Source organism: Anthonomus grandis, chromosome 3 (genome assembly GCF_022605725.1).
Source record: "Anthonomus grandis grandis chromosome 3, icAntGran1.3, whole genome shotgun sequence".
NCBI lineage: Eukaryota > Metazoa > Arthropoda > Insecta > Coleoptera > Curculionidae > Anthonomus > Anthonomus grandis.
The window spans coordinates 15,212,604-15,225,502 of NC_065548.1; the positions used below are offsets into that span (position 1 = coordinate 15,212,604).

Sequence of the window (12,899 nt, forward strand, 5' to 3'; positions counted from 1 at the left end):
GTAGGTAATGTCTCACCTCAGAGGCTCTACGCTTAATGACATTTTATTTTTCTCCGAGGAGTTTAAAAGATTTAAATTCTTATCGATGTCTAATAATTTTCATAATAAACTGATTAGATTAGACGTTCAACGGAACCCATTCCATCTTTAAAGTTCTGCTACTATCCTTTAAGAAAAAAATTATTTCGAGAAACTGCTACTACTTTTCTGCTCGCTTTTTCTTTAGCAAGTCAAATTACCTCATTAACCTAAACACTAGAAGAGACTACCCTGCTCATCGTACTTTAAAGAGAGTTGGTATTCACTATGCACCTCTACTAAGGAACATATAGGATCCATAGCAAACGTAGTAGGACTGATATACTGTGGAGTGTAGAGTGAACAGAGCTCTTGTGATAGCTGCGAGGTGAGGTGAGATCGAGGCGATACTTAAAAATAGAGAAACACTAGTGGCAGCAGACAGCACAAATCCAAATTGGACATCCAAAGGTTTCGTCTTTTTTGAAATATGGATGTCCAGTAGACAAATGTTTAATTTCTGAAAAAAACCAATGGATGTCACAAACTTTCCTACCATAGGACCATTAAATACAATTTTCCACTGGGCAGATAATTTCTTGATGCAAATGGATATGTAAAATTGAAAGTCCAATTATAGTCACTTTTCTTTATCCATAATATATTCAAAGATCTACGATCCAAAAAAATAGATGGAGATCAGATTTTGGATTGAGATTAGAAAATGGATAAAGTTTGGTGCAAAAAGTCCATTAAAAGTTAGTTATACGATTTGCGAAACAGGTTCATTAAACAACCTTATTTTAAACACATTCATTGGAATTGTCCAATGTCCAATGGTTTTTTATTATTGCTGGCCAAATGACCTCTCATTTTATTCTTAGCATGAGACGAAAAATTTCGTAAGTCGTCATTAAAATGAAGGTACAGTTGTCGAAGAGAGATGAACTGAAATGTATCGAAAAAATAGTCTTGATTTTTAGTCATCTTGGAGTCAGTGGCTTTTAATTTTTGTTGAGCCAATGCCTTTTCAGTTTTTTTTAAACCAGAAGCTTAAAGTTTACCTTAATCTATAGTATGCCCTATACATTTCTTAAGAAAATATGAACGTCTGATGGATATGTTAAAATATCCAGTCCAGTGGATTCTCAAAAAAATCTATCCACTGTACTCAAGTAAACTAACTATACTTTTCAAAACTTTTTTTGGAAGGCCAATGAAATTCGGTTGAATAAAGACAATTAAAAATCCATTGCGTTTCCATCGTACAAAATTATCATCCAGAGGGTGTCCATTATTGTCCATAATTAATCCATGGATATCTTGACCTAGTTTGGACCAATGTAGGACGTTCGATGGTCGATGATGTGTGCTGTTTGCTCTTTGGATCATGAACTATGACCCTGATCATAAAACAGTAGAAAAGGTGATGAAAATTTATTTTCCATTACGACGTGGAAGTCAAAATATATGTTGCGAAATATTGTACTTCAATTTGTTCACGTCCAAAGAAGCTTTACATGAGCAAATTGAAATTCAAGATAAATTTGATCGTATTTTTGACTGCCAGGCAGTCATCCATGGATGCGTTTACTATCGATAAAAAGACTGGAGGAACATCGGTTTGACTCGATTCGACATGGTAATCGTAATTCAAGAACGTTTCTCATAGATTGCTTGTGTAGATGAAGGCGGGTAAAAGGTAAACAATTTTAAAAGTTATACGTATTAATTAAAATTAATATTTGATCTAATAATGCCCTTTCCAAATAAGTCCAATACAGCTAGATTAGGAATTATAAAGTGATGTAGGTACAGAAATCTTTGAATATCAAATAGACAAAAATAATTGAATTATTAAAAACAATTAAGGTGACAAATCTGGTAGCTTAGTATAAGATAGATATTAAGATATTTATTGACTCAATCAGTATCAATAGCATGCATAGCAATAATAAATTATTTGTTTCCAAAGATGATGCTCTAAGATTGGCTGGGACGAATTCACTGTCAACAGTGTTATTGAACATTTATTCTGATTGTTTAATCAGTTAAAACTTATTTTGGTTTTTATAGATCCTTATTAAATCCAAAACATCACCTTAAATCACAATTCTTCACTTACTTATTGGTACATACATTCAACAAAGAATTGTCAAGGTAATCAACTTTCTCTTCTCCATCCAGATCCTTCCAAATTCTTTTTAGTTGTAGATATTTTGACAACTTTTAATCAGCTTTTGGAAATTTTTGCGAAAAGCCAAAGATGTAATCATTATACAAATCTAGTTTATAAGGCACCATAAAGTTAATAATATGTAAAATTAGTAGGACTGGTTTTTATAACTGCGATTATGATATAAAAAAATTATTAAGTTTAATAAAATAGTATTTTATATATAACGACGAAAAACTTAGATATCCTATACTATATTTTCTTCTTTATTATTTGAAATACTAAAATATAAATTATAATTGTTTATTATTCTATATTGCTTTATCAAGCAGAACAAACAATAGTCGTATGATGGATGTTTCGCAAGACTATGTTTTTCATGTTCAAGAATAATCAATATGTATGTAAATACGTCAAAAAAATCAATAGTTGATTATACATTCTACTTATGAAAGTAATTTATTTTTGTTTATAATCAACTGCAATAATACATCAACGGCGTTTTTATTTTATTATTTACTTCTTTCATGAACCTAAACTTACTGGATAATTATACCTGACTATAATTATCCAGTCTATAAAAAACAAAAAGTATCCTTACCCTGCCGGATTTCTCTAACTGAATAATATCTGTCATTGTAATAATCCTTTGTTCGATCCTAAATTCCTTCCACTGTTCACACACCTGAAGAATTGACTGACGAGTTACTCCTGGTAAGATTAAACCATTAAGTGGTGGTGTAGCTAAGACTTTATCTATAATAAATATTCGATATTAGTTTATTGATTTAGTTTTTTTAATAAGCGACTTACTTCCATACTCGTCTTTATAAAATATAAAGATATTCATAGTTCCGACTTCGGTTATTTGACGTTCTGGACCATAAAGCCATAACACTTGCTGACGACCCCTTTGATTGGCTTTGCTTTGAACTCTTATAGTTGGACCATAGTTTGACCCTAGTTTCTTATCTCCACAACCTCCAGGCCAAGCCCTAAGATACAATATTTTTTATGAAAGAGATTGTTAAATTTTTAAATATTGTCGAAATATATTTTAGAATCGAGAGCATTTAATTTTTTTTGTTTCTGTATCAAAATTAATTGGTGTTAATTTAACTTATGTTATATTTAATATTAAATTTAATGTGTTAGTACTTATAAATAATATATTTATATTTTTTTGTTTATGTATATACAGATATAATTTTATTAGTGCCATACATACCTTGTATAAGCTGGATCAGCTAACAGCGATACTGCATCATTATCTCCTTCAAAATAGCTTCCCACGGGGCACATAATTGTGTACAAAAGAGCTGAATCAGACTGTTGAACTCCAAGAGTACCCTACAAGTTATAATAAGTTTAAAATTATTCCGCTGTTTAAAAATTGAAAAGTATTATAGATGAATGAAAAAATTATTACTGTAAATATAAAAATTAATACAATATAGACAATAGTTTTTAGATTACAGTAATAAATTAATAAAAGCTTATAAAAAAGAGAAAAAGGAAAGCGTAAGATATTTTAAGTAAAATGAACTAGATGAAATTATGTATAAATAAAGTATAATGGGAGGCATATTATTATTATTGGCATCTTGATGAAGTCCACTTGCTGTCCTTACAAAACAAATCTTAAGTCATTTTTTCTAAGCCCAAGACTATATTCAAGAAGTAAAACCTGATAATACAGAGCTAGTCTATAGAATTTTTCTTTGAATATCTTTGAAGATTTTTTGATTATCTTTGATAGTTTTAGTTTTTAGGTTCAAGTCTTCTTGCATCTGATAAAATAGGTTCTTATTTGTTACAACATATTACATGGAAATAGTCATGGAAAAATTACATTTAAGATGATTTGCCGACTTACGAGAAATGCCATCCACTAGCAATAATAACAAAGATCGTATCATAATCAAATGTAAACTTTAACGTGCTATTAACTAACTGAAGAACGATAGTCCAGGATTAGACAATATTTATCAAGAAGTTATTAAGTTAATTGATGAAGAAAACTTGCATCTCTTTCTAAAGTTACTAAACCAAGTACATAACTCTGGTAAAATTCTAAAAGATTGGCTAGAGACTACATTCATTCCCAAAAAGCCAAATTTTCGTCAATGTAAAGACCTTAGGTTGATTATTCTGATGAGCAATGCCTTAAAGATCCTTCTCAAAATTGTCCACAATTAATTCCGAGAAAGATTCGAACAAGTGATCTAGAAAAAACAGTATAAATTTAGAAAAGGCATGGGCACTGGTGAAGCACTTTGTTCTACAAATTCTGACTTAGAAGTGCATGGATCAGCAAAAGAAATTAAACGTGTACTTTGTTGACTTGACGAAAAGACACTTGACAGAGTTTCACATACAGGCCTTCTAAAATCCCCTGTCAATGTGGGAATCCATGGAAGAAATATATTAAGTTATATTAAGAGATACAATTAAGTTTGATGCTCGTACTATGTAATGAAGAATAACTCTAAGAAAACGAAGACAATGATAATTAGCAAAAGTCAGAATATTCCATGGCAAATCGATCTCGAAAGTCATACAAATGGTAAATCGTTTTGAATATGTGGGTTCTTGGATTTAAAGAGTTACTAACCATGATAAGAAAATAAGGACAAGAATTGAACAACCACGCCCAAGATTTATACGACTGCTCTCTGCTTCATACTTGGACCTGACTGCGTCTTACATTAGTGCGGTATTACATTTGGTCAATCTTGTTGTACCGCGTTGAATCATGGACGTTAAAAGCATGCATGATGAATAAGCTCTAAGCGCTTGAACTCTGGTGCTACAAACAATTGCTAAGGATTCCTTCGATGGAGAGAATTATGAACGATGAAGTACTTCAGATGAGCGAGAGCTCTTACATCATAAAAGTAAAGAAAACGGTATACTTAAGTCACCTACTGAGGAAAAGTACGAATTCCCCCTAGGTAATAATTGAGGGAAAGTGGGAAGGAAAAAGAGGTTTGGGAAGAAAGCGACTGGATGTAAAACATCAGAAACTAGACTAGCCTGAACTTCGAGCAAGTCCTTAGAAAAGCCCTCATCTTTTACAAGCCTTTCATACTTATCTCATATATTGAATATTATTTCAGTAATATTTATAATATTACTTGTATTCTGGATTAAACATGGAGACTTTGGCAATTGAAGCTAAGACTTTGGAAGTAAGATCGTGAGATTGTTCGTCAATCTGAATTTTATCAAGTGGTACAGAAAAGTAAATTTAAGTCAACATCGACATATTCATAGATGTGTACCATAGAGTCTGGAATATATTAAGGCAATTGGGGTTCATAGTGTGAAGAACAATCTTTCCAACAGTTCGAACATCGACCCTTATTGAACGGGAAATGCAGATTCAAGGGAAAGGATAACTGCTTCCCCGAGTTTTAGGGACTGTTTTTAAGTATTCCTAGATGATAGAAAAATATGCTTTTGCTCTAAAACCAATACGGCTGATTTATAATTAGTTAATTTATCGAAGTTTAGAGTGATTCTATTAGATTGGGTAGATCCTATTGGTACTATTAAAATAACTAAATCCTGTTGGTTGCGGTCAACCGCTTGCAACCCATTGTCTTTAAAAGTGCTGTAGAGCAGCTTTTGGGATTACTCTAATTTGATTTTCTAAGATTTTTTTTTGACTTCTGGTATTGTAAGAATGTTGATAGGCTTAAGATTAGATCATTTATTTAATAATGCAAATTTAGGTATAGGAAGATTTCCAGGCTTAAGAGAAAGTGGATAACTAAATACAACAGTTAATTCGATTCACAAATATTTGCAGAATATACTACTTCCTTAGTTTCTTCAAGAGAAGCTGGTTAGCTAGTTTAAAATGTTTAACTCCTTTCTTCAAATTTTGGAGATGCGATCAGGTAGCATCCAAGCTCAACAATTACGGTTATTTATTTATTAATTATATTAGAATCTTCCAAGTTACTAGGAATTGCATTAGCACTTTTTTCTCGCATTTTTTAAATTAAAATTGTATGATAAATAAAATATATCTGGCTGCAAAATGCATAATCTAAATGGCTACGATTAGTTTAATTTTTTATCTATCCATACTTAGGCAATTGCAAAAGATTTAAATTTAAATCTGTGATATTAGTGGTACCTACTAAAATAAAAAAAAGTAAGCATCATTTTACGGTTTTAATTTTTTTAACAACAATTTAAGTAAACTCAAACATTGTATAGCAAATTTGGGATTTACGCTACATATCAATGTCCGGAATACTTTCTTTGAATAAATCTTTGGGAAAGTTTATCTTATTTAAAAACAAAAGTTACTCTTTAACCTCTTGCACTAATTTATGCCATCATAAAAATAAATGTAATAATTATTATCCTGACTAATTAATTAAATTAATTAGGAATTTTACTTACATCAATTCCAATTAGCGTTGGTCGAAGATACAAACTGCTCGATTCGCTGTGTGGAACCCACTCTTGATCAACTTCCAAAAGTCTCTTCATGCATTTAATCATTTCATTGCTGTCAAATGTTGGTAGTCCTGAACTGATAGCGGACTGATTCATTCGGATCATATTTAAATCAGGACGGAATATTCGAATCTTACCATCGACACCTCTGTATGCTTTCATGCCTTCGAAGAGCTAAAATTTATAACTAATATTGACATAAAGGGTATTTTTATTTTGGTACAAATACGATTGACAATAATTCATATGAAATATATGTAAATTTTTGGTCATTTTCTATTGACATATTTACATATTTTTCAACTAGCATACGTAAGAAATTGTATAACGAGCTGCATACGTCAAATTAAAAATAAAATTAGCAAGTCCATGACAAATTAGAAACATATGATGCAAATATGGAAAACGTGCATTAGGAACTAACCTACTAGTGTCAATGCCAAGGATTTTATAACATTTCCTATGTTTTTTAAACATTTCCACTAATTCTATTTGACTTTTTAATTTAGCTTTATGAATAATGAAAATAAGGAAAATCAAGTATGTGTTGTTTTTTTCATTAATATGGTTGACTATTGACCAGGAAACAGGGATTTAAGATTTTAAGAATAAACTTAAAGTCTACTTAAACATAATCTAGTTCTAACTTATTTATAACATGTGAAGGTCAAGATTGCATAGATACTCTCAAATATAAACTGAACTATTTAATTATTATGCATTTGTTGACTGCTCATGCGAGTTATTAAGATAAGGTTATCAAAAACATTACTTTTATTTATAACAATGTTGTTTTAAATTACAAGGATTTTATATATTTTTTTATATATATAGTGATAATACACTTAATTTTTAACTTGCAGTAAATACATTATAGTTTAACGGCATCAAAAAAAGTAATTTTAAGGTGAATGATTGGAAGATATGCCATTAGAGTTCTTTGGGTTATTAGTTCGGCAGAAATCAGTAAAAATTACAATAAGTATATAGGAAAAATTAAAAAAGACATTTGAGCCATAGCTGTTATTAGTGTCTTTTTTTTGGTGGCATGTGGCACCAAATTTACCATGCAGCCAGTTACAATTTTTATATTTAATTTGATTTGCCATTATTACGTATCGCATATTTCTAACTACTCTGATTATTGATTTAAAAATATTCTTTATCCTTTATGCAAATTATCCTTTTTTTAATGTTACCTTATATTTCATATCTAAATATATCTAATTTATAGGACGGTTCTTAGCTACATTATCCTATCCTAAAACATTTAAGACATTGAGACACACTTCACGCCGCTGGGGTCTGTCCGGGCGACTTAATACATTACAAGGGATATTGACCACGGAAACATAAGAGAATGAGACTTTGAATTAAAATAACTATTCTAATTCAAAATCTAAACTAAATACTTAAACTACTAAACTAAAGTCTTACATTTCTAAGGAAGGTAATTAGATCATTAAATATGCTTGAATTTTCTAGTGCCAATAAATGCATAATATTAAATGGGCTAGCCACTTTACATTCCACGCGTAAATTAACCACTAGCATCTCGATTTCTTGAGTTTATTTTTTACATTAAAAAAATATGTGATTTAGGTTACCTGTAACATTACAATTTGTGCACAGATCAGTAGGTAATACTTTAATTTTGTTGAGGTGTGCTGGGTAGCAAGCATGTGCTAATTGCATACGAATTATAGTTGTTTTAAAACGCCTTGGCACGTTTAGTTCACTATGCCAGTATGCAGAAGGTATTTTTGGAACAAATTTGCAATAACTTGTTGGAGATTCTTGGCAAATATTTTCCCAAATATCATTCTATTTAACATTTGTATTTTTCCTAATCATTGCGTGAGACAAGGGAGATCAGGTATGTAGTTGCCGACGGCAATACTATTTGTGGCTAACAAATCTACCTTTACCTTTAATACCAGTATGAGCCTTAACCCATAGAAATATTACTTTTTTATTAAAATAGGATAAACGACGTATGAATTTTTTATTTTCCCATATTATGGGGTTAACTTTATAAGACCAAGCATACCTCCTTTCAATGCCTTGAAAAACAGACATGGAGTCTGATAGTATAACAAAGTTTTTGTTACTGTCTTGTAAGGCAAGTTTAAGTGCTTCTCTAATGGCAATAGCCTCAGAAGAAAATATGCTACAATTTTTGTCAATTTTAAATTGATATTAAATGTCTGAGTCAGGGTCATGTATATTGCTGCTCCATTGCCTTCTTCATTTTTTGATGCATCTGGATATACAGGGTGTTCATTTGAAAACTTTCCACCACAGATTTATCGAAAACCACTGTTTAAAAAAAAAAGGCCGAAATACGTCAAAAGGTTTGTCAAGAGGGACAACTTTCTAACCTAAAATTTCTTCACCCCCTTTCAACCTCTGCCCCCCAGGGTCATCCCCTTAAAAATTTTAACTGGCAAGGGGTATCGAGTAATAGCTTGTTTAAAAGGTCTTTCAAAGTCTTGCTTTCTAGCCATTGCCGAATGGGAAAAACATAGTGAGGAGCGCCGTCTTGCTGAAAATATATTTCAGACGACGAGTTTCCAGATAAATGGTTAGGGCGAAGGGGGCCTATAGAATGGCCTGCTAGATCTCCTGATATAACGCCGTTAGACTTTTTTCTATGAGGTCATTTGAAATATATTGTGTTTACTCCCCAACCTGAAAATTTGGATGAACTTCGTCAACGCATCATCGACAGCTGCCATGATATCCCACAACATGTCTTTGAAAATGTCCGTCAGGAATTTGAACATCGCCTATATGATTGTTTGGCCAAAAACGGGCAACATTTTGAACACTTATTGAAATAAAAACTATATTTGCATGTTTTTGTTTTCTATCTGAACAAATTAAGATAAACAAAGATTTTTCTAATTTTCTCGAAAACGAATCGACCAATTTAAAAAAAATCAAACGTCAAAATAAAAAACTTCGAAAGACCTTTTAAACAAGCTATTACTCGATATCCCTTACCATTTAAAATTATGAAGGGGATGACCCTGGGAGGCAGAGGGTGAAAGGGGGTGAAGTAATTTTAGGTTATAAAGTTGTTCCCTTTAACAAACCTTCTGACGTATTTCGGCGTTTTTTTTTAAATAGTGGTTTTCGATAAATCCGTGTTGAAAAGTTTTCAAATGAACACCCTGTATATGTATACTCTTATCATGCTGTGATAATTCTAATTTCAGTATGTTTTTATTTAATATGGAGCTATCAGTAAACGAAAGATATTTAACCACACATGTTTCAGCAGCGCTGAAAAAATCAATTTTTGTTAATTCAAAGGGTGCAATTAAATCTAACATTGGTTGTATCTCCCGAAAAACCTCACAAAATGGAGAGGAGTTTTTATGTAGCCAATACTTATTTGTTAAATCTTGAATGTTTAATTTGTTTACCTCATATAGAAGATCTGTATTTATGAAATTGTGTTTAATAAGGAATTTAGCACTAATCATGCTTCGGCGCAAATAAAGAGGAGGTTCCAATGCTTCAACTAAAAGTGCCCGTGTAGGAGTAGAACGCATAGCACCTAAACTAATTCTCAGAGCTTTATATTGTATAATATCTGCTTTCTGTAAAAAACTATTAGAAGCAGAACCATAAAGACAGGATCCATAATCAATAATTGATCTTATGTGACTCTTATAGAAAACTAAGGCTGCTAATAAACCACAGCCCCACCAAATTTTAGTGCCATATCTTAAAAAATTTAATCCTGGTTCATATTTAAAAATGATGCTGTTGATTTGTTCTCTTCAATTAAGTTTTTTTATCTAAAATTATGCCTAGATATTTTACTGCTTTTACGTAAGGTAATCTAATATCATCTAATATCATGTGAATATAACTTATGTTAGGAGTACTGTGACGTGCAAATATACATACACTTGATTTTTTAATAGATATTTCAAAACCATTTATGCCTGACCAGTTCCTAATAATATTTTACTTAGTGTCATCTCTATAAAATGCAGCAAAAGTATTTGCATTCCTTATTAAAAAATAATTCTCAAATTAGTTATTGATGATTTATGAATTATTCAAGAGATATGATAAAAAGTTGACGTTAAAAGGAGATCCAACATTACAGGAATTATTTTAAAGCAAAGTAAATGTAAAAAGTTAAAAATTATTATGATAAAGTTGGATTGTTAAGAAATATTTCCAATTAAGAGTACTCCAAAGTAATTTAAAAAAAAAAGATTGAGATAGTAGATAACTTACACAAATAAACTCATTGCAAACTTAATTTTTGTTAGAGTAGGTATGTACTTTTAAATTAGCATTTCATTACAAGATCCCTAAAAATTGTATTAAGATTAATATATAAAATAATTATTAATTAATATTGGTGGGACACACATAAGCGGTTTGAAGACTTTCAAAATTATATCACTATAACTATAAGATTATAAGTTATATGCAGGTATTCAAAAATGGCCACTCATGAGGTATTTTAAACAGGACATTAAAATCAAAATATCAGAAAAGAATAAAAAATTAAAAAATGCATTCTTTCTGATTGAAGAATAGCAACTGTGGTAAATGCAGCTAAATGACTTATCATTTATACGCAAACTGAGATATATCAGAAGTATGACCTAGCAAATTATTAATTAATAATAAATAGTTCTAACCAGTTATAACTAAGTTACGTAAACGAATGGATTTAACGGCGAGCATTATTTAAATTTTTAAACTATAATAATTTTCACCCTTGGTTCGTTGTACATGTAAGTATCGGTGTACTTGTGTATATACCTTCGCCATTAGGAGGTCGTCAATATTGAAAATTTCAACTCAGTGCATTTAAAAATCGGAACAATAATTGGCATTTGAGGATAGTCTCGTGTCATATTACTTAAAAAAAACGGTCAAGGTAAAAACTCATTATTATGAAAATAATTATATTTAATTCATTAAGGATTATTATCCTTGCCACGATTAATGCCATCCTGGCAAGAATACTCATATTTTTTCTAAAATATGGAAAAATATCTAATAGAAAAACCACTACTGACTAGCAAATGCTATGTAATAAATATTAATTTAGCTCTAAGAACACTTGCTGGACTTGCCCACACAAATCATTACGCCAATCATTAGAGATGGCAATTCAAAGGCTGTAAAATGGAGGCTTTGACTAGCCTCAAATCCTTTTTAAATGTTCTTTTTAATATTTTAAAGTAAATCTTTTACTATTAAATCACATTTCATTTAAAGTTTTAGTCTTCAAATAAATGTTTCTTAATGATTCTCTAACTCCAATTTACTTACCTCAACGGCATAATGTAGAACCTTAGCAGCAGGGTGCAATGAAATGTTCTCAAATGGAATTATTACAGGCTTTTGCCACCCACCTAACTTCTTGTGGTAAAATACCTTTAGCATGTGATCTGTGAAAATGTGACCAAATTTTAGGTCTGTAACATCAGGTTTGGTACGAAGTTGATCTGGATCACATAGTTTTGTGGTTAGGTCTTTAAACTAAAACAAAATAAAATATATTATAAATGCTTGTCTGCGCTGCAAGTTACATATTTTTATACAGGGTGTCCATTTATAAACTGACACATTTTAACTGCTTATAAGTCGAGAACGAAAAATGACAACAATGTGCGGTTTTCACAGAACTTCATTAATATTTTTAAAGTTTTTTTTGACAGTGTTGCCAAGTTTCAAAATTTACCTGAAATAGGAGGAAAAAAATTGATGATTTTCAAAGGCCGATTTCTCAAAAATTTTAAATGTAACACCCTAAACTTTTTAATTTCACATGAAAGCCTGTTAAATCCCCTTTCTGAAAATGTGTAAATTGTCTTAAATTCATTATTTTTTTTTACAGAGCCAATTTTAGTAAATGAATTTTCCTAGAATACATATTCGGTGATTGATGAACATTTTCTGGTAGTTGCCTATGTGTCGCTTTAGCATGATCATAATTAAATAATTTGCGCTATTGCCATGTCTATAAAAAGTATTCATGTATTAAATTACAACTATTTACAACAATTTTAATAACAAACAATTAAAGAAGTTAATCTTAATTTATAACTTATAAATTAGCTGCTGAATATGACCCCCATTTTGCTCGGAACACAAATGTAGACGGAGAAATAAGTTGCCGAAGGCGTTTTGTAGCATTCGCGGTGTAAATTGGTTGAAAACGTTTACTATGTTGTTGCGCAGTTCA

At 30.8% G+C, this 12,899-nt stretch overlaps 1 protein-coding gene across 1 annotated transcript in view; it reads right to left on the reverse strand.

Moving 5' to 3' along the window:
- Positions 1–12,899, reverse strand: part of LOC126734609 (branched-chain-amino-acid aminotransferase, cytosolic) — a 35,910-nt gene that overhangs the window by 1,793 nt on the left and 21,218 nt on the right. Inside the window, exons 3-7 of the mRNA XM_050438301.1 lie at positions 11,984–12,193; positions 6,614–6,844; positions 3,423–3,544; positions 3,008–3,189; positions 2,796–2,950 (exon numbers count right to left, since the gene is read on the reverse strand). Coding sequence (XP_050294258.1) covers positions 2,796–2,950; positions 3,008–3,189; positions 3,423–3,544; positions 6,614–6,844; positions 11,984–12,193 — 900 coding nt within the window. The remainder of the gene's footprint in view (positions 1–2,795; positions 2,951–3,007; positions 3,190–3,422; positions 3,545–6,613; positions 6,845–11,983; positions 12,194–12,899) is intronic.